This window comes from Notothenia rossii (genome assembly GCF_949606895.1).
Source record: "Notothenia rossii genome assembly, chromosome: 6".
Lineage (NCBI taxonomy): Eukaryota > Metazoa > Chordata > Actinopteri > Perciformes > Nototheniidae > Notothenia > Notothenia rossii.
This window is the reverse complement of record NC_136909.1, coordinates 75,555,227-75,582,304: the sequence shown is the minus strand read 5'-3', so window position 1 is coordinate 75,582,304 and position 27,078 is coordinate 75,555,227. Positions and strand designations below refer to the sequence as shown.

Genomic DNA, 27,078 nt, shown 5'->3' with positions numbered 1-27,078 from the left:
ATAGCTAAATCCACATGTCATTACATTCACTTTTGCAGCAAAAAGTCCTGCCACCACTGAGCCTGTGAAGCAAACCACTAGTTCTGCAGACCAAGCACTTTCCACTGTCGAGGGTAAACAGCTAAGGTGAGAGACTTTCTATTTATCATGCACATTTTGACAGTTTATACAAGTCTGTCATTTACATTTTATTTTTTATTTATTTATTCCTTCCGCAGTGTTTCAGGGAGCTTAAAGAGCTTCATCATCTCTTTGAGTTTGCTGATCTTCATTGTTATGGTGGCCATGTTTATCTGGTTTATGTTCAAAAAGCACAGTAAGTCTATGCCGAATTATGCTCAATCCAAATAATAGCATTTTTATTATTGTGTGCTAATCATAAATATATTTACTATTAATGCAGATAACTGTGCATTATTGTCACTAAATATACTTGGTATTGCTTCACTTTTAGGACAGACCAAAGAAGAATCCCCAGCCACAATAATTGTAAGACATGTTAATTATTTTCCAAATACATTTATTTACAAAAAAGGAAATTAATTAATTTCACACTGCAGTAATTCCAGATAAAATACGACTTTAATGTACTGTCCCTTTGAAGCTACAATGAATCACTGTAGACAGCACATTAACACTTATTACATATGAAGTTTATTGTCATAATTACTATTACCCTTATTCTTATTCATACTGTACTATCTTCTTCTTTGTAAAAGGACAATTGAACATCTGTTCTTTGCTCTTTTAACACAGTCTAATGCGGAAGTAACATACAGTACTATCAAGAAAAAGAGAAAGACAGGTCAGGTAAGACACTGTGTAAAAATGATTGGCACAGAACATTACACATTTGAATAAAAAAACTATTTAGAATTAGGTTTTGGGTAAACTCTTATGGTGATTCAAATGATCAGCTGTTTTACCCTAAAAAGGAATAATTGTTCATGTTGATGGTTTGCAGCTTGGTCTCGCTGAAGAGGAAGTAACATACAGCGATGTGAAACACATGAGAAGAGCTTCAGAAATGGTAACCCTTAAGCAATAAAACCACAACTTTTATTTCACAACAGGATTACAGAAGTAGAAAGATAAGTTCTCTCAGGCAGCATTTATTATTTCATCATAAGCATTTGTTTTTTATGAAGCAAAATCCAAAGTTAAATTGTTAAATTGATCTGATTGAGTCCGTCTCTTCTTTCTTCCACAGTGGTCAGAAGCTCATAGAGATGTGGACGTGATGTACTCCTCTGTGGTTGCTGTAGAACGTCAAACTAAACAAAGGGTACATTTTAATTTAAATGTTGTATTCTATGTTAATAGTGAAGCTTTTACCCCACATTTTGAAGGCAAAATAGCATTGTGTCTAGGGCTGAACGATATATCGTGTCACCGCGATATGCGCATGCGCGATATTCACACCGCAGGGACGTGCGGTTTTATTCATTTTGTGAATCCGTAAGATGCGAGCAGGAGACACGAGGAGGTGACGCGAGGACAGAGGAGTCCTCAGGTATTAATTGGGATGTCCTTGTTCACTCAAACGTCACTCTTAAACGACGTCTGTTAATGATGACATGTGCACACCTGTATCCCCTCTCATTGGGCTTAACTGAATAACCCTTTAGAACCGGCCCATTTCTGGTTAAATATTCATTTAAATAAATTAATCTTTCTCTTGTTAGTCAAGGAACTCAATGTCAATTTGGTCCTGTTTTGTGTTCCGTTTTGGTGTAAAATGTAGCCCGCATTTAAATAAAACTATAATGATAGTAATGTGAAAGCCTTTTAGAAATGAATTGCACATAATAATTCCCACGGAGCTGTGAGCACTTATACATTTATGTGACGCTTTTCCAATCATCTTCCAGTGGTCAGTTTTCCTCTGTTTAAATGGACCAGCTGTGAAGGTGGGGGCGGGGTTTTTATACGCGAGTATTGAAAACACTTCCGCGTAGTCTGCTCGCGTGTATCCTCCTTTTCGTCTCCTCCCGCAACCCTCCTCCTTCACCCCTCCTCAACTCCTCCGTGTGCATTTCAGCTATTGGGACATCCTTCAAAATGGCATGTCTTGATCGATTTCCGGGTCAAGTCCCGGAGGGGGGGAAGAGAGGAGTCCAGGAGGGGTATTGGGATGAGGCTCTTGTAGAGAGCCGCAGTGACGCGTCCTTAAACCGTAGAAGTAAACTTATTTCGGTTCCTTCGTCAAAAACCAATGAGAATTCTCCATAGGATTTGGGAAAATAGCTCGAAATAAGGTCTGTGGTTGACACACATTTAAGAGAGGGGTGAGTTCAGCCGGATAATCTCCACAGGTCTACCCTACTTTTCTAATTTTTGAATCATAAATCTAGTCGCCAGAAGCAAAATGCTAACGTAATGCTATAAAGCTACTTGCTACAAAAGGAAAACTTGCGCGGCTCTCATGTCAGGGGTACTTGAGTGAGTAGGCTTGTTTGAGACAAGCAAGACCTGCGCAGATCTGCGCAGTTGCGATCAACGTCTTGCTAGTGCGTTGCATGATGGTTAGTCATTTTGTCCGACTTGCTCTGGAGGCTCGCCTACATGAGACGTTGAAATCTTGCGGGACAAAGACGCCCGCAGCCTTGAGAGCGAGGCGCGGCGAGGCGGCGCAGTTCCTCTCCACGGGCTGCGGAAGCGAAATGCTTGATGGGACGACTCGCTGGTATCTCGAGCTGAGCGCTCATTGGTGGTTTTTATCACGTGCTGGTGATGAAACTCTCCAATTGGCTCGGCAAAAGTTTGTTGTTGTTTTGTGTCAGTTTTACGTCGCCCCCTCCTTTAACATTTTTCATCATTGTTCCACAATGTTTATCATCATGAAATTAATATCCATATATGTTATACTATACTTGCACTGCTTACCGTTTTCATACTTTATATATCTTAGCATATTCATACACACTGTTCATACTGCTCACAGGCTGCTGTGTATATTCATACCCCTCACTGTTGATTCATCATTCAATTCATTCTATATTTCATTCTGTAGATTGTGTACATTACTTTTCACTTTACTGCTTGTTGCACTCCTGGTTAGAAGCTAAAATGCATTTCGTTGTCTCAGTACCTGTAATATGTGCAATAACAATAAAGTTGAATCTAATCTTGAGCACCGAGTCAAGCCGACTCCGGAGGTGGCGGTATGCACCTTAAAGTTGTTTGCAATCTGCCAAAAAACCGAGAAGAAGAAGAAGAAGAAGAAGAAGAAGACTCGGAGCTGTCCGACTTCAGCCAAGCTTCTTGAGACCTCCCCCGGCTGCGATCGGCTATTCTCGTCTACTTTCGAGGCGAGCCGCAACGCGTCTCAAACAAGCCTACTGACATGCGGGCTCTGCATGCACAGCGAACCACCAATCACAATCATTATTGATTAGATCACAGCAGGCCCCGCCCCGCTAGTTTGCAGACCATCAAAATACCGGTAAAAAATGAGCGAGGCACAGAATAGCCGATCGCAGCCGGGGGAGGTCTCAAAAAGCTCGCCTGAAGTCTGACAGCTCCGAGTCGGCTTCTTCTTCTTCTTCTTCGCCTTCTTCTTCTCTCGGTTTTCTGGCGGATTGCAAACAACTTTAAGGTGCATACCGCCACCTCCGGAGTCGGCTTGACTCGGTTTGCATTTATAAAGAATGCACACATGTGTTTAATCGTTAATGTCAGATATGTACTAAGTAAATACATTTGTTCCTGCTCAAGATTAGATTCAACTTTATTGTTATTGCACAGATTACAGGTACTGAGACAACGAAATGCAGTTTAGCTTCTAACCAGGAGTGCGACAAGCAGTAAAGTGAAAAGTAATGTACACAATCTACAGAATAAAATATAAAATGAATTGAATGATGAATCAACAGTGAGGGGTATGAATATACACAGCAGCCTGTGAGCAGTATGAACAGTGTGTATGGATATGCTAAGATATATAAAGTATGAAAACGGTAAGTAGTGCAAGTATAGTATAACATATATAGATATTAATTTCATGATGATAAACATTGTGGAACAATTACGAAAAATGTTAAAGGAGGGGGCGACGTAAAACTGACACAAAACAACAACAAACTTTTGCCGAGCAAATTGGAGAGTTTCATCAGCAGCACGTGGTAAAAACGACCAATGAGCGCTCAGCACGAGATACCAGCGAGTCGTTTCCCATCAAACATTTCGCTTCCGCAGCCCGTGGAGAGGAACTGCGCCGTCTCGCCGCGCCTCGCTCTCAAGGCTGAGGGCGTCTTTTTCCCGCAACATTTCAACGTCTCATGTGTAATATTCTGTTCTATGGACATGTAAGTGTCTTCATAAACAGATGAGGCGGACTACTTCTATCATTCCGAGTGTCCATCTTTATTTCCACTGGCGCGTAACATGCACACATACATCACGTCATCCACGTGATCTCTGTAATCAAAGATCTTGTATTCAGCAAGATGTTACATCCCCCTTCTTTAGAAAAGAACAGTATAGCTGCCATAACAAATTATAACCATATGTATTTAAAATAAATGTACGTCTTGAGGCACTATATCTACTAATTGTGATTACTCTATCACTGAGGGAATATTATAAGGCTGGTACATTAACATTTAGTACTTCTGCAGTTTAACTTATCTTGTTGAACAGTTGCTCAGAAATAATTATAATAGAGCATGTAGTACTGCTTCTGAAACAAAACTGTTGAATTTAATTTCTAAACAAACAAAAATCACAGTGCATTGTCAGTGTTGCATAATACACAGATTCAATCAAAGTGCACTGTCAGTATTACATTTCTCTTTTCTTTTCACAGGTTTAACACATATCTTGGCTTCACTATGCGGCCTGATCTTGTGATCTTATTGTAAACAATGTGTGATTGCTCTCTGGGGCCTGTTTGTTTCTCAGTGTCCTGCTGCAAAGTCTCAGTGTCCTCAGGCTCCAACTGCTCGTCTGATGGATTCTCCTGATCTGTGTCACTCTCACACGTTTGTTGAAGGTGACGCCTGTTGCGCCGAAACATGTGACCTCTGTCCGTGCCGATGTTGTAGGATCTCTGGGTACCTGCTGGCTCGACTACTATTGCAGGTTTCCATGTCCCTGTTGGAAGCTGGAAGCGGATCGTGGCTCCCACTGGTAATGCAGGCAGTAATCTGGCATTCCTGTCATAATATTGTTTTTGTCGTGTTTGGCACTGTTCTCTCCTGCTGTGAACGGTGCTGCGACAGGCAAGCTCTGGTTGTAGATGCTTTTCAGTGGTGGGAAGGATGGAGCGCAGATGCTTGCTCATGAGTAGCTGCGCTGGCGATTTCAAACCATCCACTGGTGTGTTTCTATACTCCAACAAGCTGAGGTACAGGTCAGTTCTCTGAGCGTGTGCATTGTCCATGAGAGCTTTGGCAGTCTGAACTGTTTTTTCTGCTAGCCCGTTGCTGTGTGGATACAGAGGACTGCTTGTGACATGCTGGAAGTCCCATGCATGAGCAAAAGCTTTAAACTCTTGTGAACTGTAGCAAGGTCCATTATCGCTGACTAGTGTCTGTGGTATTCCAAATCGAGCGAACATGGCCTTCAGCTTTTGGATGACTACTGAGGAGGTGAGGCTGGTGATTTTTTCTACCTCAAAGTACCTACTATAATAGTCAACTACAACTACATAGTCAGTACAGTTCCATGTGAACAGATCAGTGGCTATTACCTGCCAAGGTTGTTCTGGGATTGCGTGTGACATCATAGGCTCTTTTGGGAGTGAGCGGCGTCGCTCAAGGCAGGTGCTGCAGGTCCCTACTAGTGTCTCTATCTGCTGACCCATCCTTGGCCAGAACAGTACATCTCTTGCAGGTTGTTTGCACTTTTCCATCCCTAAGTGTTCTGTGTGAATGCGTGAAAGCATTTCAGCCCTGAGTGAGTGCGGCACGATGATTTTCTCTCCTTTCAGTAGGATGCCATCTGTCTCTGATATCTCATCCCTATGATTCCAATACTCTGAGACTGCAGGTGGACATTTTTTGTTTTTCTCGGGCCACCCTGCTTGGATCACCTGTCTCAGCACTGAGAGCTGCTCATCTTTGGCTGTAGCGGCTCTGATCTCTGCCATTTTGCGGTCGCTTACCGGAGCGTTGCTGATCACAGTGTGTATTTGGTAGTCCATGCCCTCACTCATGGAGCGGTCGTAACACTCAAGTGGCTTTCTGGACAGAGTGTCTGCAACAGGGATTTGTTTTCCTGGTTTGTGCTTGATAGTGATGTCATATCTCTGTAGCTGCAGTATCATGCGTTGCAGACGCGGTGGTGCAGCTGCTAAGGGCTTACGCATGATTGACTCGAGTGGCTTATGATCTGACTCGACGATCACCTGTCGTCCGTACAGGTATTGGTGAAACTGCCTACATCCAAAGAGCACTGCGTATAGCTCCTTTTGGATCTGAGCATAGCTCTCTTCAGTTTCAGTCAGTGTCTTTGATGCGTATGCGACTGGTTTCTCTTCCTGGAGCAGGACAGCTCCTAAGCCGTTTTTGGAAGAATCGACTTGTAACTTCACATCCTTTGTGTGATCGAAGTAGGTGAGTACTGGGCCAGGCTCCTGTGTTAGGATGTCTTTTATTCGTTGGAAGGCTGCATCATGATTTGAGTCCCACACAAACTCAATGTTTTGCTTTAACAGTTGCGGGAGTGGAGCTGTTGCCTCTGACATTCTCGGGGCGAACCTGGAAAGGTAAGTGACCATGCCCAGTATGGTCTCCAACTCTGCCTTGCTTTGTGGGTTAGGCATTTCTTTGATGGCCTTAATCTTGTTCGGGTCAGGGCGGATGCCTTCTCTTGTCAGCTTGTTCCCAAAATAGCTTACCTCAGGCACACATATTTTTGCACTTGTCCTTATTCAGCTTTATGCCTTTTTCTCTGGTTCTCTCCAGCATGGCACGCAGGCTGGCGTCGTGCTCCTCTTTGGTGCGGCCGTAGACTATGATGTCATCTACGATGGCGGCAACGCCTGGAAGCCCCTCATAGGCCTCATCCACTCTCCTCTGGAACTCATTCTGTGCAGATATGATTCCCAAAGGTAGTCTCTTGAAACGGTACCTGCCGTAGTTCGTGTTGAACGTGGTTAGCATAGATGAGTTGTGTGTGAGCTTTATATTCCAGTATCCAGATCTGGCGTCTAATACACTGAAATACTGTGCTCCAGCCAGTTTTGGTGTGACATCATCTAGAGTAGGGAGTGGATAGTGGGGTCTTTGGATAGCTTTGTTCAGGGCGCGGGGGTCTAGGCATATTCTCAGCCTATTTGTTTTCGGCTTTTCCAACACTACTAGTGCATTAACCCATTCAGTTGGCTCTGTGACTTTTTGGATAACGTCCAGTTTTTCCATGTCGTCCAACTCATCCTTGAGCCGGTCACGCAGAGCATATGGGATGCGTCGAGGTGGACATACCACTGGTGGTACAGAGGGTTTGAGTTGGAAACTGCATTCTCCAGGAAACAGTCCGATGCCTTTAAACACATCAGCAAACTCTTCCATCATGGTTGTGTGTGTTATTGGCTTTGCATCAACTACATGTATCATTTTGACTTGGTTTAAATCTAGACATGCTCTTAAGCCTAACAGAGGTGGAGCATTTGTATGGACTATGTCAAAACCTACCATGGCTGTTTTCTCACCGTGTTTACATGTCAGTCTACATTAGGGATGGGCATGATTAATCGATGATCGATAATTGATCGTTAAGGATTTTGTCGATTTCGTATTTTTCTTATCGATGATCGGTAATAAAACATCCTACCAGCAGGGGGCGATATAGCGTAAGGAGTCGCGACAGCAGAGAAAACTTCCTGCGAGCTGCTCACTCACAAAGATAACAACATGAAGCGCGCGAAACGAAGTCCGGTGTGGGACCATTTTGAGATAAAAAACGAGTCCGCTCACTGTATACACTGCGACACGGTTTACAAGTACAACACGACAACAACTCCGATGATGTACCACTTAAAGAGCCTTCATCCCAGCGTGTTAAGAGGCACTGAATCCTCCGTTCAGCCCACCATCACCTCAGTTTTAAACCGGAGGAGCTGTGATGCGAAGCGGGCGGAGAAAATCACAGAAAGTATCGCCAAAATGATTGAAGTGGACATCTTCCCCACAAGTGTCGTCGAGGGGAAAGGATTTAGAGATGTGGTTAGTTTACTTGAACCAGCGTATCAGATTCCCTCACGGCGCACTATCACCAGGGTCATAGAAACCCACTACAAGGAGCGAAAACAGGAGCTCCTAAACAAGTTAGCCACAGCAGCTAGTGTTGCTATAACAACAGACTGTTGGACCGCTTTAACAGCGGAGAGCTACATCACTATCACATGCCACTACATTTGCGACAACTGGCAAATGAATTCAGCGGTCCTGCTCACTGAAAGCCTTCCAGGCCGGCATACTGCCGACCTTCTCGCTGAGAAGATGAATGAAGCTGTAGAGCAGTGGGGATTTGAAGCCAGAGTTATCGCCTGCGTCCACGACAACGCGGCCAACATTACGGCTGCCAACAATCCCACCAGAGTCAGCTGGGTGTCTGTTGCTTGCTTTGCACATACTCTCCAATTAGCCATAAATGACGGGTTTGCTCTATACCTGCATCGGGTCATCTCTGCAGCTGGTAAACTCGTTAGCCACTTTAATCACAGCACTGTGGCAACCAATGCGCTTAAGGAGAAGCAGGAGCAAATGGGCCTCGCCACCCACCGGCTTATTCAATCGTGCAAAACACGGTGGAACTCAGTCTGTGAGATGTTTGAGCGACTTGTGGAGCAGCGCTGGGCTGTTGTTGCTGTCCTCTCGGACAGAACCCTGACCAAGCTTCAAGATGCCAGGGTCCTGGAGCTGAAGGATGAGCACTGGCGGCTCATGGAGGACGCACAGCCTGTGTTAGCAGCACTTAAGTGTGTCACAACTGCCATGTCTGCCGAGAAGGACGTCTCCATCTCAAACATTTATCCAGTAAGCTTCAGCCTCATCAACACCCATCTCATGCGGAGAGAAGGAGACGAGACCAGAGTAACCGAATTCAAGACCAAAGTGAAGTCCTCCCTCAGCAACAGAATGAAGGTAAACTAACTAATTAGTTGACATGACACTCATAATAAATAGCCGCTGATGACGAGACTGACATAGGCATAGCTAAATGTCGCTTATGTGCTTTGCTTATTTAGATATGGCATATTTTCAAACGTTTTTTATCGATCATCCGACATTTTTCTATAATTTATTTATACAGGTTTGGTCTGACGAGTTTGTGACATCCGCCCCAATGATTGCATCCATGCTGGATCCCCGTCACAAGCATTTGAGCTTTCTTTCGCCACCACAGAGACTAATTGCTAATGCTAAACTGGTTGAACTGGGAGAGGCAATTGATGCAGGTGAGGCGGCTATCCCACAGACTGGGAGAGAGGAGGCGGTGTTGTCATGCCGGGGAAGTCCCACAACTGTCACTGCCACTACGCACGTTTCTGCGATGGCACTTCTCCTGGGGGAGCAATACTCATCTACCCCACAGGACACTGGCATTGAAACAGAGACTCAGAACTTTCTGAGGGACATACCCCCACCTCTGGAGTGCAGCCCGACTGATTGGTGGAAAGTGAACGGTGGAAAGTTTCCCAGGCTGGCTAAATTAGCTAGACGCTATCTCTGCATCCCCGCCACCTCGGTCCCGTCAGAGCGGGTCTTTTCAGCCGCTGGACTGACCGTCACTCGGCTCCGTTCACGTCTCACCCCCGAGCATGTTAACATGCTAATTTTCCTCAACAAAAACCAGTAGGTTAAGTAAGCTATAGCCTCCTAACCACCGTAGCCTTTAGTCAGACCGAGGCCTATAACGTGTTATTGTTTTGTGTTTACTATTGTTAGTTAAAGTTTTATATCTAAAATAGGCGGAATTGTATTTATTTTGTTTGACAACACTGGCTCTTATTTTGTTAATATCCCTGACGCCTCCGACATTTGTTTTGTTTATTGTTTGCACATTTAAACACAGAAGTGAGTTTCTGATACTATTGTTAGTTAATGTTTTATGTCTAAAATAGGCGGAATTGTATTTATTTTGTTTGAGAACACTGGCTCTTATTTTGTTAATATCCCCGACGCCTCCGCGACATTTCTTTTGTTTATTGTTTGCACATTTAAACACAGGAGTTTCTCATTATACTATTGTTAGTTAATGTTTTATGTCTAAAAGAGGCGGAATTGTATTTATTTTGTTTTTGTTTGTTTTAAGAACACTGGCTCTTATTTTTTTAATGTCGCGGAGGCGTCGGGGATATTTCTTTTGTTTAACATTTGCACATTTAAATAAACATAAAAGTGAGTTTCTCACTTCTGTTATTCTGTATCGACCTGCATTAATGTTCACGTGTTCTGTTAACGGTTGTTTTATGGTCAGGCTTCTGTGAGGAGAGCAGTTAGGGGCGGGGTGGAGAGCAGAGGGCTTTTTGAGTGCGTGTCTGTGTGGGCGCGTGCGTGTGGGTGAGAAAGGCTGCATGTTAGGGAGAGGAAGAGCAGCACGTTGTTGAGCGGTTTGTTGTTTTTGGTTGTTTTGGCGTGGTCCCGGCCCACAGTGACCCTTCCTGTAACCGCAATAAAGCTGTTAAGATTGTATACGCTTCGCTCGTCATTCCGACCTGTCCGGGTGGACGTTACAATACGTCATACAGTTTTTTTGACGGGTATAAATGTTAACGATTAATCGATAATTGATCGTTAACGTCTCACGATGATCGATTAAAGAGATTTCTTAAAATGCCCATCCCTAGTCTACATGTTCCTTCTGCTTCTATCCTGTGCCCACCATAATCTGAGAGTTTGCTTGATGGGGGGCCTAGTATTACACTTCCATATATCTTGCGGAATGTGTCTGCTGGTATAATACTAGTCTGAGCACCAGTGTCCATTTTAAACTTCAGTTTGTTCCTCGCTTTTCCTATTTCTACTTCTGCATATGCCTGTTCTCTATTTGTGTTTTCATGCTCTTTTATGATAGCATCAATATAGAGTTCTTCTAGTGACTGTTCTGCACTGCTTGAGATGGTATGCAATTTTCTGGGATTATATCTCGTCTGTGGCTACTGTGTTTGTGACCTACACACTTTAGCAAAGTGGTTGGGTTTCTTGCATTTGCTGCATTTGCGACCCTTTGCTGGACATTCCTCAGTGCTGCTGTGCTCCCTCCCGCATGCTCCACATTCCTTGCTCCTCACGGCGCTGTTACGATCATTCCATGTCGTCTTGTGCCCACGGGATGCTTGGTCTGCTCTAAAAGGTTTTCTGCTAACCGCGTGAGCAGAGCGACTGTCGTGGCTAGCAGCGGAGGATAGCATTGTCTTTAGCTGCTGCTGTGATAGCTCGTGCAATGTCAATGGCTTTCTCTAGCGTCAAGTCTGGACTGTGACATAGCAGTTTTTCGCGCACTCTTTGTGAGTTTGTAGCAAAGACAATCCTGTCTCTAATCATTTCCTCACTGTTTGGTTAGTTGCAGTCTTTACTTAGCAATTGTAGCCCCGTTACAAACTGGTCAAAACTTTCACTGTCTCCTTGGATTTTTTCATGAAATTTATAGCGCGCAAATATGGGATTTGCTTTCAGAGTTACATAAGCTTCAAAACCGTCATAGTACGTTTTTAGTACCTTACTTTGGTCTTCTGTGAGAGTCCATGTGTAAAAAACATCTCTGCCTTTTCCCCCAATCCATAGGAGTAGATAGCTACATTTTTCCTCCTCGTCTTTAGCATGTAGCGGGCCTGAAAACATTAGCTGCACCTGCTGCCGAAACTTTCTCCATGCGTCCGGCAGATTAGACGAGTCCCAGTCCATTCGTGGTGTTGGAACGCCTGTGTTCTCCATCTTCCGTCGTCAGGTCGATGATAAATGAACTAACTCTGACACCATGTAATATTCTGTTCTATGGACATGTAAGTGTCTACATAAACAGATGAAGCGGACTACTTCTATCATTCTGAATGTCCATCTTTATTTCCACTGGCGCGTAACATGCACACATACGTCACGTCATCCACGTGATCTCTGTAATCAAAGATCTTGTATTCACCAAGATTCACCAAGAGGCGAGCCTCCAGAGCAAGTCGGACAAAATGACTAACCATCATGCAACGCACTAGCAAGACGTTGATCGAAATTGCGCAGGTCTCGCTTGTCTCAAACAAGCCTACTACCTTCATCCGGTTAAATATAGTTAAAAAAAACCGCAATATATATCGCAGGGGGGAAAAAAATTGCGATGTCAGTTTTTTTCAATATCGTGCAGCCCTAATTGTGTCTATGGGTGGCCATTGTCGTCTGTTCTGTTGGATGGATCATTAAACAATTGAACATTAGGCTTTTGGTTCATATTTGCCATTCAAATTCTGTCCTTTGCTCTTTTAACACAGTCTAATGCGGAAGTAACATACAGTACTGTCAAGAAAAAGAGAAAGACAGGTCAGGTAAGACACTGTGTAAAAATGATTGGCACAGAACATTACAAATTTGAATAAATAAACTATTTAGAATTAGGTTTTGGGTAAACTCTTATGGTGATTCAAATTATCCTCTGTTTGCCCTAAAAAGGAAGAATTGTTCATTTTCATGTTGATGATTTGCAGCTTGGTCTCGCTGAAGAGGAAGTAACATAAAGCGATGTTAAACACATGAGAAGAGCTTCAGAAAAGGTAACCCTTAACCAATAAAACCACAACTTGCATTTCACAACAGGATTACAGAAGTAGAAAGATAAGTTCTCTCCGGCAGCATTTATTATTTCATCATAAACATTTGTTTTTATGAAGCAAAATGTAAAGTTAAATTGTTAAATTGATCTGATCGAGTCTGTCTCTTCTTTCTTCCACAGTGGTCAGAAGCTAATAGAGATGTGGACATGATGTACTCCTCTGTGGTCGCTGTAGAACGTCAAACTAAACAAATGGTATTTTAATTTAAATGTTGTATTCTATGGTAATAGTGAAGCTTTTTCCTCACATTAAATAAATAAATTTAGCGAAAATTAAGGCTATTAAAAAGTATTAAACGGCATTTTCCAAGGTATTAAGAAGTCCCACAGCAACGACAACATGAAACACCCTTTAATTTACTGAATCGTCATGTCGGGAAACCCCCTCAAGGCGGCCCCATGCATAGCGCGCCGTAAAATGCTGCTTCTTATTTTAAGTTTCGTTGCCTTGCTCCGCTCTGTGGGGGGGTCCAAGGTGGGTAGACCGGCATAAGCAACGCTCTGGGGTTCCAACGGCTCCGTGTGTAAGCCCTATCTATATGATCATTTTCTGATAACGATGAAATAGCCCTTCTCCCTCTCCCCACGTCTCCTGATGCTGCTGGGCTGTCAGAAGAGGGGGAGGAAAAGAGAGGCAGGCACCGTTTATTAAATATTATTATATTAAAAAGAGAACAGAGTCGTTATCAATTTGTTTTAAAGCTCAATAAATAACAAAGAAGACCTCTGATCGGCACTTTTCTAATTTTGTACGGAAGATTTAAAGTTTAACAGACATGTTGACCGGCGGAAACATTTTTTTAACGGAAACTCTGCCGCACGGTTCCCTCGTCCCTTGGAAGAGGCCGAGAGGTGGGTGTTTTTCATCTGCTGGTGGACTACCTGAGAGATACAGCAGGAGAACACGCCGTCCACCGCGGAGAATAAACAGAAGGGCAACCATGGCAACCATGCTCCGGGGTCTTCTTCGCTGCTTTTGGTGTATTTTGTGGCGGCAGCAGCGCCACTTACAGGCCTGGCATATGTACTACAGCGTTTCCAGCGGTCTAGTGTGAACGGACACATTAATGAATCGAATGCGTGTGAACGGAAAACTCACGTGGGGCCGGGGTCTAAGCCAAACTATATCCGGTCACAGAGATCTGCTATTTTAAAGTAAAGTCAACACATATCAACCCTAATATAGTCTATATTAAGAACGAGAAAAGTCTTAACATATTGTTTTTTGTAAACATATGACAAATGTGTGAGGGTGATGACGTCAGAGCATCGTCCTATGTGCCAGGGCTTAGCCCCGGACAGCCCCAGCCCAATTTAAACCCTGGGTATTTGTGAGGGAGCTCCTTTATGGCATTACCCCGCTTAAGCTCACCAAAGTTTAATATATTTCATAGTTCAAAGTTTTGTCAATTGTTTTGTTTATTGGTCAAATACTGGTTTCTAATGCTTTCTGAGGAGTTTTACTGGAAAGAAAGAGCACAGAGTACAGAATCAACAAAGCAGCATACTGCATTAAACCTGACCTTCACAGAGAGGTTGAAGTTCATGTGGAGAGGAGGCTTCAGTAGTCTGTCTGCACTCTGTTTAGTTGTGCTATCTTACAATCAATATAGTAAATGTGAGGTAAAGTGTGTAGCCAATGTAACCAGTTAGAACTCAAAGTTAGGATGAGGTCTTAAAATGTATGGAAAGGGTCTTAAAAAAGGACTTAAAAGGTATTAAATTTGACCTCAGGATTCCTGGATATAGCCTACCCTGATTTTTTTTTTCATTTACATGTTGTATTATGTGTTTTGATGTTTAATGTTTGATGGAACATGAATTATAATGTTAAAAGTAGAAAATAAGTCAACTAAAATAAACATTAAAATGCAATAAATCACGAGTTGATATTTCAGTTTCTGCCATCCTCCTTGTCTTCTTCTTCTTAGATATTTAACCCTTCTGTTTGAAACATCAACTTTCTGGCATATTTTTTGTATTAATATTATCTCTCCACTTTTTATGCACTGTGCGTGTTTGACACATACTTCAAATGGTTGCCGTGGTTTAATGTTTTAAATAAATGAACAAGTTTCAGTCCATATGCCTGAAGTGCTATTCTTTTGTTTAGAAATATGGACCTTCTCCCAAAGTCTACAGTAAATTATATTGTAGAAGTACACTGTAGAGGCATTGTTATCAAGTGAACTCTAATTCTAACTCCTCTGATCCGGCCTTACAAATAAAGTATTCAAAAAATGTTTTGCTTGTACTATATTAATAAAGATGACCATGCATTAAATCTCATCAGATCTGGTCGATTACACATCGTTTTTATTTAAAAAAACGTTTGATTTGAATCTTCCTCTGACTGAAGAGGACGCCAAACACAGCAATGTTAGACATGTGGGGAAAACTAAGCAAATAACAAACTATGTAATAGATAATATAAAAAGACACAAGTATTATAGCTTGTATTTCTCACCATACACATTTGTTACTGAATTTAAAAAAAATGGTTAAATTCATCTGTTTGATGTGTGTAGGATGTCAGATGCTAAGAGTGATGTGTGCTCTGTGGTAGCAAAACAAACTGCATAAAGAGTATATATCACAAACAAAACATACATCATTTACAAATTGGGTCTGTCTTACATGTGGAGGAGGAGAAGTAGAGTTATTACGTGTAGAAAAATAGGAAATAAAGATTCGGTCTGCCAGTGTTTGGGTTCAAGTGGTTTCCTGCCCATGAACATGACTGTTCAACTGAGTTTTCTTCTCCTCTTCGCTAGACTAAAAGGTTGTTCACAAGACTCAGGTTTTATTTTTATTTGTATACATGCGTCTATCCAACATGTCAGCTAAGTAAGTTATACCCTCCAGCTAAGCTATTATTGCCTTTACGTGGAAAACAACATTATGAACTTCTACAATATGCAGGTCATCTGAATGAGTATCTGACCAATCTGAAAGAGCACTATAACGTTTTTACTCAACTAATTATGTATTTGCTCTTGTTGCAGGAATTCACAGCATAACTACCTTCAGTAAAGTGTCAGTGGGAGCTGCAGGTTCGATCACTGTCCCTTGTCTCTATGACTCGAAAAATATAAACCATGTGAATGACTTGTGTAAAGGACATCTTTGGGACTTCAGCTCGGTGTTCGATCTCTGATGAGAAAAAACAAAGAGTCTTCACTGTGACTATGACCTGACTGATAAGGACACTGAATATTACTGGTGTGTTGTTGAGATTAATGATGGAGCAGATTTCAAAGAGTATTTCCACCTGTCAGTCACTGGAGGTAAGAGCCCAATTACGCCTTTTCAAATATTTTGTGACATATCAACACTTTAATATTACAATTACCTCTTTTTTTTAAATAATGTATCCACCAGATGTAAACATATGCCAAACATATTTGAAAGATCAGCGGCGTACTAACCACGCTGCTCATGAGTTTCAATGAATGATGTTCTCCATCAAAGTACACCCAGTCTCTACGTGGCTCAGCAAGAGATTACAGGATTTAAAGGAGATAACATAAACATCAAGTGTCACTATCAAAACTCTGGAGAAAGGAAGTGGTGCAGGCTCGGCGGCTCCTGTGTGACAAAGTCTGGATCAATAGATGGAACAAGAGTCGAGATCAGTGCACTCAGCCCTGGTGTTTTCACTGTGACTCTGAGCGGACTGAGGACAGAGAGCAGCGGCTGGTATTTGTGTGTTAAAGGAGACTTACAGATGCCACTGCACATAACTGTTACTGAGAAACCTACAACTAGTAAGTGTTATAAGTACATTGAATTTTCAAATGCAACAATCTTTGTGTTGATTTGAGAGAGAATATTAACATTCTATTTTGCGTGTCACAGGGGTAATAGCTCAGGGTGGGCACACAAGGTCAGGAACCTTTTCATTACATACAGTGTTCGGAGAAAAGTTGCCATTTTGTGATAAAAAAAACAATTGTGCGGAAATCTCTATATATGTTTTACTGGCATTAGACAATGTACTGTATGGGTATTTAGTAAAACAGTATAGTGCAATACACAGTATGACCAGGATGATGAGTACATTTGATGTTGTTTAAAAAAATCCTGTCATTCTTTAACAATATTTTTGGGTACTTATAATTTTCTGCTGCAGTCCTTATGAACATTTGAAGAGCTTTGGTATCCGCGTGGCTGTGGTGATCTTCGTTGTTATGGTGACCGTGTTCATCTGGTTTATACACAAAAGACACCGTAAGTATTCAGTAACATGTTCTTTTTAAACAGTTTGTATTAGCAATTTCAGTTTTGTGTGCAATAATTATTTTGAAATAAGGACAAATTTACATTGCTGTTGTTAAAAAAATTAGGAGTCAGAAACGGTTGTTTTTATTCTTTCCCTTTTAGAGCAGATCAAAGTAGAATCATCAGCCACAACGGTAACATATGTGGATTCATTTCCCAATGTAACTGTTCCCTGATAGGCCTTCTGGTTTGGAAGTAAAGAGAAAGTAAGTTACATTATTTATGTTTACTATGGTTTCATACTGTACATTTCTGTTGTTAAGAAGATACAGTAAAAACAATTTGTTAATTTAATCTAACAATATCTTATCCGTAAATGACGTTCTTTTTTCTCCAACACATGCTAAAGGGGAAGTAAGATATGTGAGAACATCTTCAGACGAGGTAACCCTTAACCATTAAAGCCATAACTTGTGCAACACTAAATAACTGCAGGAAGAGCATATAGGTTAATGTATTATCATTTTGATTATACAATATACACCAGTACTTCAAAAAACAATTTGAAATAAGTTAACTTTCAAAATAATCAACTTTCAAAGGATCAGCTGCTAGTATTGAATAAGTAGGTTTATGTTTGATATTTCTTCAGCTATTACATTTTGTATTCTGTTCTGTAACAGGTTGAAGCAGAAGATGAGGATGTAACAAACAGCAACATGGCTAGTTTCAGAGAAACCTGTGAATGTTTTCCCACTACCCTACATCTGTATCACTGGAGTTTTGTTTTGTGATGATGTTGTTGCAACTTGCTATCATCTGCTCTTTGCTTTTGCAGAAACCTCTTACTTCTTTTTTTGAGGGTTTGCACCTTCTGCTTTTAGTTATCTCCTCTTCACAGCTGCAACATATCTTTTTTAAAATACTGTCTTGGGCCTAGTTTCCCACAATCACCTTGAATTCAAGAGTCATGTTTGTTTTTCTACAACCCAACAATATTACCATTTAATTTGTGATTGTTGTCTTTATCATAATATTTTTTTATGTGATGTTTGGTGTAAAATAATAATATTAAATAGCAAAAATAAACATACTCCAACAATAATTAATCAAGGATTTGTCTTCCTCGTCTTCTCCCTCTTCTTGTCTAATCATTTCTTCTGACTGAAATGTCACTTTCATAATGTAGTTTTGCAGTTTTCTAAATCTTTCCATTTTGTATTAATGGTGCGGGTTTGACAGAAGCTTGAAGTTCCATATAGAAAAAAAGACATTCACCAATAGGTGACTTGTACATGTGTCTACACTTTGGTTACTGAAACACAGGTTTTGAAATGGAAAACTAAATGTGTTTTTATGTAGACATGCACATACACCTTATATTTGAAGCTTTATTATTTCTATTTGTGATTGAATATACAATGGCTTAAAGTTTGCAATGACTTGTACTGTAATGTTTTAATTAACAAACATGTTTTAGTCACTGATGGTCTCTTGTTTAAAACCTTTTTAACCTCTGGACCTTCCCCCAAAAGTGTACTATGCATAGATATTAATAAACCTTCATGGTAATTCCTCTGATCGTGTACGCCTAACAAAGGTAGCATTTATAAGAAGTGCTTCATGCTTTTCTATATTCCCAAAGATGTCCACATGGTATCTAATCAGGTCTGGTTTGCTATGCATCTATTTTATACAAATAAATTATTTTTTTGGCTTGAATCGTTATCAGACTGAAGAGAAAGTCAAATATATAAATGTTAAGCATGTGAGAAAACTGCAGATGAGGTAACCCTCAATCAAAAACAATGTATTGTAATATATATACATTACATGTCATTTGTTAGACACTTTTATCCAAAGCGACTGCATACATTCAGTACTGTGGACAATCCCCACAGGAGCAGTTTGGGGTGAAGTGTCTTGCCCAGGGATGCAACAACATACTGACTCTAGTGGGACTCAAACTTGCTACCCCCTGATTTGAAGTCCAGCACTCTATCCACTTAGCCACAGCCGCCCCATACAAAAGACATACACTTAAATAGCAAGTGCTATACATTTGTAATTAAATTTAAAAAACTGTTAAATTGAGCTTTGTTAAAACAGCAAACTCTAGTTTATACAGTATATACATTATTTAACAATTGTGACTGTCTTTCAGGAGGAGGAGGAGGAGGAGGAGGAGGGAGGAGGAGGAGGAGGAGGAGGAGGAGGAGGAGGAGGAGGAGGAGGAGGAAGGAAGATATTAAGAGTTGCAATAAAGGAACTAAAGACTCAGTCTGTCAGTGATAGGGTTCATGTGGTTTAGCTTGACTCACTCACTCCCCGACATGATGGTTCAACTGAGCTTTCTTCTCATCTTCACTGGACTTACAGGTCAGGCACAAGAATCAAGACTTCAAAACATCTTTTATGTGTATGCTAGAGTGCATTTATAATACTTTGAAGGCTTTATTGATTAATTGTTTAAACATGAGTTGATATGAATATCAACATTATGTAGGCCATCTAAAGGAAGAGTATTGATCATTTTTTATTCATCTTATTATAATGTTGGGTTTGCTCTTGTTGCAGGAATTCACAGCATAACTACAGTCAGTAAAGTGTCAGTGAGAGCTGGAGGTTCGATCACCATCCCGTGTCTCTATGAGTCACAATACATAAACCATGTGAAATACTTGTGTAAAGGATACTATTGGAACTCCTGTTCTGCTGAAGTTAAAACAAACAAACCAAGCAGTTCAGGAAAGTTTTCGATCTCTGATGACAAAACACAAAGAGTCTTCACTGTGACTATAAATGACCTGACTGAAGAGGACACTGGTTATTACTGGTGTGCTGTGGAGATTAATGATGGATCAGATTTGGCAACACTATTCCACCTGTCAGTCACAGGAGGTAAGAGTCTATTTATTAACTTTTCAAATCTGTTGTAACATTTCAACACTTCGATTTTACAATAACTTTTTAACATCAGGAGCATGCACCAACTAGGCTGCTTACAAGTTTCCATTATGTTCCAATTATGTTTCCGACTAAGGCAAACCATATCTATATGTGGATGAACAGAAGAGGACAGGAATCAGAGGAGAGCAAATGACCATCAATTATCACTATCGTAACGCTGGAGATATAGAGTGGTGCAGGCTGGGCAGCTCCTGTGTGACATGGCCGAATGGATCATTAGTTAACTCAAGAGTCACCATGAATTTGAAGGATCCTGATGTTCTCACTGTGACTCTGAGCGGACTGAGGACAGAGAGCAGCGGCTGGTATTGGTGTGTTAAAGGAGACTTACAGATGCCGGTGCACATAACTGTTACTGAGAAACCCCCCACAAGTAAGTGTTATAAGTCTTTCTTCATTTCAAAATATAACATTTATAATATTTGTTGGGTAAAGTAATTTGCAATTTATTTATTTAATAACATTTAAATCTTAGTTATTGTTAATGTCATTTTACTCAAATAGCTATATCCACATGTCATTACATTCACTTTTGCAGCAACAAGTCATAGCACCCCTGAGCCTGTGAAGCACACCCCTGAGCCTGTGAAGCAAACCACTAGTTCTGCAGACCAAGCACTTTCCACTGTCGAGAGCAAACAGCAAAGGTGAGAGACTTTCTCGTTATCATGCACATTGGGACAGTTTATACAAATATGTCATTTTCATTGTGTGTTTTTATTTATTCATTCCTGCTGCAGTGTTTCAGGGAACTTAAAGATCTTCATCATCCGTTGGAGTTTGCTGATCATCTTTGCAATGGTGAACTTGTTCATCTGGTTTATGTACAAACGACAAGGTAAATATATCGTGATCTCTTCCTTGAACCATTTATGTATTTTTCTGGAATACAGGTGTGTAACTAACAGGTGCTTTTATGTCTCTTTCAGAGCGGACAATAGTAGAATCATCAGCCACAACAACGGTAACATATTTGATTTATTTTCCCATTATAACTTTTCACAGCGAAGACATTACATTTAGAGGAAGAGAGGACATCATTGTAATTGATTTATTTTATACTTTATATTTATTGTTGTTAAGAAGGTACAGTAAAAACAATTTGAACTCACATAAGTATGTCCTCACAAACCTATAATAAAGTACTTAAACACTTTTCTCGTTAATTAAATCTAACAATATCTCATCTGTAAATGACACACAGGCTGAAGGGGAAGTAAGATATGTGAGAACATCTTCAGACGAGGTAACCCTTAACCATTAAAACCATAACTTGTACAGCACTAAATAAGTGCACTAAAAGGAGCATATGGTATTATTCAACAAACTATTTGAAAGGATTAATTTAACAAATATAATCAACTTTTAAATGTTCAGCTGCTAGTATTGAATAAGTAGGTTTATGTTTGATATTTCTTCAGCTATTACATTTTGTATTCTGTTCTGTAACAGGTTGAAGCAGAAGATGAGGATGTAACAAACAGCAACATGCCTTAGTTTCAGAGAAACCTGTGAATGTGTTACCACTACCCTACTTCTGTATTACTGGAGTTTTGTTTTGTGATGATGTTGTTGCAACTTGCTTTCATCTGCTCTTTGGTTTTGCAGAAACCTTGCACTTCTTGTTTTTGAGGGTTTGCACCTTCTGCTTTTAGTTATCTCCTCTCCTACAAAGCTGCAAAATATGTTTAAAAGGTACTGACTTGGGCCTAGTTTCCCATGATCACCTTAAATTCAAGAGTCAGGTTTGTTTTTCTAAAATCCATCTAACAAACCTCCCTTTTGCATTAACAAAAGCTTTCTACACTCTTCAAAAAGTGAGGTTTCGCAACCCGACAATATTACCATTTCATTTGTGATTGTTGTCTTTATCTTGTTTTTTTTTCTGATGTTTGGTGTAAATTAATGATATTAAATAGCAAAAATAAACATACTCCAACAATAATTAAACAATTGATCTGCCAGTTGTCTTCCTCCTCTTTTCCCTCTTCAGGTCTAATAATCTCCTCTGACTGAAATGTCACTTTCATGAGGTTAATGCAGTTTTCTAAATCTTTCCATGTTGTATTAATTGTGTGGGTTTGACAGAAGCTTGAAGTTCCATATAGAAAAAAAGACATTCAGGAATAGGTGACTTGCACATTCACAAGATTATAAGAACGGCCACTGCTCCATTTTGTGTTGAACATGCTTGAGGGTGACGTCTGCCTTAAGCAGCAGGTACATCTAGGAAAGTTTAAATTCTTAAGTTTGCATGTGTCTACACTTTGGTTACTGAAACACAGGTTTTTAAATGATAGAATATTGTGTTTTTATGTAGACATGTACATAACAACCTATATTTCAAGTGTGATTATTTGTATTTCTAATTTAATATACAATGGCTTAAAGTTTGCAATTACTTCTAATGTAATGCTTTGATGAATACACATGTTTCAGTCCTTGATGGTCTTTTGTTTAAAACATTTTTAGTCACTGGACCTTCCCCCAAAGTCTAGAGTACATTTTACTGTAAAAGTGCACTAGCTGCATAGATATTAATAAACCGGTAATTCTGATCGTCTACGCCTTACAAGGGAAGTATTTATAGGAAGTGGTTCATGCTTTTCTATATTAGCAAAGAAGGCTATGGTATCTAATAAGATGTGGTTTACTTTAAATATATTCTATTAAAAAATATAGCAATGATAAGCACGTGAGAAAACTACAGACGAGGGAGCTCTAAACCAACAATCTATGTAAAGAACACAAAAAGACACATTCACTTCAAGAGCATTTATTTACCATTATGCATTTGTAATTCAATCAAGCAAAACTGTTCAATTGAGCTGTGGTAAAACAATAAACTCTATATAGGGTATATACAGTAATTGGGACATGGGTCTTACAGGAGGAGGAGGAGGAGGAGGAGGAGGAGGAGGAGGAGGAGGAGGAGCAAATAAGTAAAGGAGAAAATCAGTCTGTCAGTGATAGGGTTCATGTGGTTTAGCTTGACTCACTCACTCCCAGACATGACGGTTCAACTGAGCTTTCTTCTCATCTTCACTGGACTTACAGGTCAAGCACAAGAATCAAGACTTCAAAACATCTTTTATGTGTATGCTAGAGTGCATTTATAATACTTTGAAGGCTTTATTGAAGTCATTTTTTTTAAACATGAGTTAATATGAACATCAACATTATTTAGGCCATCTAAAGGAAGAGTATTGATCATTTTCTATTTATCTTTTTATAATGTTGGGTTTGCTCTTGTTGCAGGAATTCACAGCATAACTACAGTCAGTAAAGTTTCAGTGAGAGCTGGAGGTTCGATCACCATCCCGTGTCTCTATGAGTCACAATACATAAACCATGTGAAATACATGTGTAAAGGATCTACTTGGGCCTCCTGCTCTTATAAAGTTAAAACAAACTAACCAAGCAGTTCAGGAAAGTTTTCGATCTTTGATGACAAAACACAAAGAGTCTTCACTGTGACTATAAATGACCTGACTGAAAAGGACACTGGTTATTACTGGTGCGCTGTGGAGATTGAAGATGGATCAGATTTGGGAATGTTTTTCCAGCTGTCAGTCACAGGATGTAAGAGTCTATTTATTAACTTTTCAAATCTTTTGTAACACTTCGATTTTACAATAACTTAATCGTTCTTCTTTTCAAATAATGCTTTTACGAGATGTAATTTTATTAAATATATATTTAAACATCAGGAGCATGCACCAACTAGGCTGCTTACAAGTTTCCATTGAATTACATTTCCGATTAAGGCAAACCATATCTATATGTGGATGAACAGATGATGACAGGATTCAGAGGAGAGGAAATAACCATCAATTATCACTATCATAATGCTGGAGATATAAAGTGGTGCAGGCTGGGCAGCTCCTGTGTGACATGGCCGAATGGATCATTAGATAACTCAAAGAGTCACCATGAATTTGAAGGATCCTGGTGTTCTCACTGTGACTCTGAGCGGACTGAGGACAGAGAGCAGCGGCTGGTATTTGTGTGTTAAAGGAGACTTACAGATGCCAGTGCACACAACTGTTGCTGAGAAACAGCAGCAAAGGTGAGGGACCTTCTCGTTATCATGCACATTTTGACTGTTTATACAAGTCTGTCATTTACATTGTATGTTTTTTATTTATTTATTCCTGCCGCAGTGTTTCAAGGAACTTAAAGAGCTTCATCATCCCTTTGAGTTTGCTTATCTTCATTGTTATGGTGGCCATGTTTATTTGCTTTATGTTAAAAAAGCACAGTAAGTCTATGCTGAGTTATGCTCAATCCAAATAATATCATTTATTATTTTGCGTTAATCATAAATATATTTACTATTAATGCAGATAACTGTGCATTATTGTCACTAAAAATACTTTTTATTGCTTCACTTTTCGGACAGAACAAAGAAGAATCCCCAGCCTCAATAATTGTAAGACATAATCATTAATTTCCAAATACATTTATTTACAAGAAAGGAAATTAATTAATTTCACACTGCAGTAATTCCAGATAAAATACGACTTCACTGTACTGTCCCTTTGAAGCTGCAATGAATCACTGTAGACAGCACATTAACACTTATTACATGATGTTTATTGTCATAATTACTATTACCTTACTCTTATTCTTATTCATACTATTTCTTTCTTTGTAAAAGGACAATTGAACATTAGGCTTTTGGTTCATATTTGCCGCTCAAATTCTGTCCTTTGCTCTTTTAACACAGTCTAATGCGGAAGTAACATACAGTACTGTCAAGAAAAAGAGAAAGACAGGTCAGGTAAGACACTGTGTAAAAATAATTGGCACAGAACATTACACATTTGAATAAAAAAACTATTTAGAATTAGGTTTTGGGTAAACTCTTATGGTGATTCAAATTATCCTCTGTTTGCCCTAAAAAGGAAGAATTGTTCATTTTCATGTTGATGATTTGCAGCTTGGTCTCGCTGAAGAGGAAGTAACATACAGCAATGTTAAACACATGAGAAGAGCTTCAGAAAAGGTAACCCTTAAGCAATAAAACCACAACTTGCATTTCACAACAGGATTACAGAAGTAGAAAGATAAGTTCTCTCAGGCAGCATTTATTATTTCATCATAAACATTTGTTTTTATGAAGCAAAATCTAAAGTGAAATTGTTAAATTGATCTGATCATGTTCTTCTCTTCTTTCTTCCACAGTGGTCAGAAGCTCATAGAGATGTGGACGTGATGTACTCCTCTGTGGTCGCTGTAGAACGTCAAACTAAACAAAGGGTACATTTTCATTTAAATGTTGTATTCTATGGTGATAGTGAAGCTTTTTCCCCCACATTTTGAAGGCAAAATAGAAGTGTGTCTATATATTGATGCCGATTTCTGTCTGTTCTGTTGGATGGATCATTAAAGAATTTGGTACAGATGGTCCTGGTGTCCAAATAATGTATCCTTATGAATTTGGTGATCCCTTATATTTTCATATAGCGCCATAATCAGGTCAGAAATGTAATTTGTTGATAATGACCAAATACTATGAAAGATAATTTCCCCCATCCTCGGTTATCCTTTTGGATTTGTGTTAGCAAATGTTGGCATTGATACTGGCTAAACTAAGATTATGAACATGGTAAACAGTCCTGCTAAACATTAGTACTTCAGCCTTTGGGTTAACAGGACACTGTTACGTTAGCATTTAGCTCGAAGCATTGTGTCCAACCTGTTAGAGCAGTTATTGTGGCAAAAGTCATTTTCATCTTTGATCTTTCCTCCCTAATGTCCCTTTTTTCTTCACTTATGCAACAGATTCAAGCAGAAGAAGATGATGTAACATACAGCAGTTTGGCTTAGCACCAGAGAAACCTGTGAATGTCCCCCCTACCCTCCATCTGTACCCATCGCTGGATGCTTGTTTTAGATGACAGTCTTGCTACTTGCCGACCTCTGATCTTTGGTTTTGCAGAAACCTCTTACTTTTTTTTCTTTTTTCTCCCCCTTCATATCCTTAAGCTCAAGAGGTTTTATGCATTGTCAACAACTTTTTACCCTTTTACAAAATGACCAAGCTCCTGAACATTCAGGAGGAACCAAATAAATCTTACAGGTTTTGTTTCATTATGTTTATTCAATTACGTCTTGTGTTATGTGTTTTGATGTTTGATGTTTAATCAAAAAGAAAACTTCCTGCAGCTAAATAGCTCCAAAACAGAAGCTATTTTGGTTGGCACACCAAACCAGGTCCAGTCATCCCCCATGACCCACATTACCTTTTCTGGACAAAACATACTCCTCTCCATAGCAGTTACCAACCTGGGTGTTAGACTTGACAGACATCTAACCTTTGACACCCACATCAAACACCTATGCAAAACCTCCTTCTACCACCTCAGGAACATTGCAAAACTCCGTGCCACACTCTCCCTGTCAGATGCTGAACAACTGGTCCATGCCTTCGTCTCCTCAAGACTTGATTACTGCAACGCTCTCCTCATCGGGACTCCTAGCGGGAGCCTTCAAAAGCTCCAATATGTACAGAACAGTGCCGCGAGGATCCTGATGAGGGTGAGAAAATACAACCACATCACACCCGTCCTTCATTCCCTCCACTGGCTTCCTGTCTCATTCAGGATCGAATACAAGATCGCTCTACTGACCCATCAATGCATCCACGGGAACACTCCTCCATACCTGAAGGAACTTCTCACATCTCAAACCTCCACATGCAACCTCCGCTCCACAACTAACCATCGGCTTCGCCCCCCTAGGACCAAACTCCGCCCAATGGGGGATCGGGCTTTCTGTGCAGCTGCTCCTCATCTGTGGAATTCCTTCCTAGACCACCTGAGGACTCCACAGACCACTGATGCCTTCAAGAAAGGCTTAAAAACCTTTCTTTTAAAAAAAGCTTTGGATTAAACTTTTGTTTATTTTGTTTGTTTTTATTATGCCTCATGTAGCACCTTGGGATTGCTGTGAGCAATGAAAGGTGCTTTATAAATCGAATTTATTATTATTATTATTAATGTTTGATGGAACATGAATTATAACGTTTAAAGTACAAAATAAGTCAACAGAAATAAACATTATAATTCAATAAATCACGGGTTGATATTTCAGTTTCTGCCATCCTCCTTGTCTTCT

At 40.1% G+C, this 27,078-nt stretch overlaps 3 protein-coding genes across 4 annotated transcripts; all 3 read left to right on the top strand.

Annotated features, from left to right (window-relative positions):
- The first annotated feature begins 44 nt into the window (after positions 1–44).
- On the top strand, positions 45–27,078 carry LOC307045415 (uncharacterized protein). Its single transcript, XM_079691077.1, has 10 exons — positions 45–126; positions 219–316; positions 455–489; positions 757–810; positions 965–1,030; positions 1,211–1,285; positions 12,428–12,481; positions 12,641–12,706; positions 12,886–12,960; positions 25,744–27,078. The coding sequence occupies exons 2-8, from the start codon at positions 277–279 to the stop codon at positions 12,668–12,670; spliced, it is 354 nt and encodes a 117-aa protein (XP_079547203.1). The 5' UTR covers positions 45–126; positions 219–276; the 3' UTR covers positions 12,671–12,706; positions 12,886–12,960; positions 25,744–27,078.
- Positions 7,682–10,638, top strand: LOC307045412 (E3 SUMO-protein ligase ZBED1-like). Its single transcript, XM_079691074.1, has 2 exons — positions 7,682–9,089; positions 9,259–10,638. The coding sequence occupies exons 1-2, from the start codon at positions 7,857–7,859 to the stop codon at positions 9,802–9,804; spliced, it is 1,779 nt and encodes a 592-aa protein (XP_079547200.1). The 5' UTR covers positions 7,682–7,856; the 3' UTR covers positions 9,805–10,638.
- LOC307042168 (polymeric immunoglobulin receptor-like) lies at positions 19,284–21,912 on the top strand. Of its 2 annotated transcripts, XR_013809031.1 has the most exons (7): positions 19,284–19,365; positions 19,564–19,887; positions 20,030–20,329; positions 20,495–20,603; positions 20,697–20,794; positions 20,886–21,202; positions 21,409–21,912. XR_013809031.1 is itself a non-coding variant. In XM_079685890.1 (6 exons), exons 1-6 carry the CDS (start codon positions 19,287–19,289, stop codon positions 21,092–21,094), a joined length of 1,119 nt encoding a protein of 372 aa, XP_079542016.1. In that variant the 5' UTR covers positions 19,284–19,286; the 3' UTR covers positions 21,095–21,912. The 2 variants fall into 2 exon arrangements, 1 of the variants encoding a protein (XP_079542016.1); XM_079685890.1 differs by having other exon boundaries at positions 20,886–21,912.

Bases quoted from the DNA above. Each gene is read 5' to 3' on its own strand.
- LOC307045415 (XM_079691077.1), top strand. From the start codon at position 277: ATGGTGGCCATGTTTATCTGGTTTATGTTCAAAAAGCACA. The intron at 811-964 runs GTAAGACACTGT...GATGGTTTGCAG, and splicing joins AAAAGAGAAAGACAGGTCAG to CTTGGTCTCGCTGAAGAGGA. The intron at 1,031-1,210 runs GTAACCCTTAAG...TTTCTTCCACAG, and splicing joins TGAGAAGAGCTTCAGAAATG to TGGTCAGAAGCTCATAGAGA.
- LOC307045412 (XM_079691074.1), top strand. From the start codon at position 7,857: ATGAAGCGCGCGAAACGAAGTCCGGTGTGGGACCATTTTGAGATAAAA. The intron at 9,090-9,258 runs GTAAACTAACTA...TTATTTATACAG, and splicing joins CCCTCAGCAACAGAATGAAG to GTTTGGTCTGACGAGTTTGT.
- LOC307042168 (XM_079685890.1), top strand. From the start codon at position 19,287: ATGTGGTTTAGCTTGACTCACTCACTCCCCGACATGATGGTTCAACTG. The intron at 19,366-19,563 runs GTCAGGCACAAG...CTCTTGTTGCAG, and splicing joins CATCTTCACTGGACTTACAG to GAATTCACAGCATAACTACA. The intron at 20,795-20,885 runs GTAAATATATCG...TGTCTCTTTCAG, and splicing joins GTTTATGTACAAACGACAAG to AGCGGACAATAGTAGAATCA.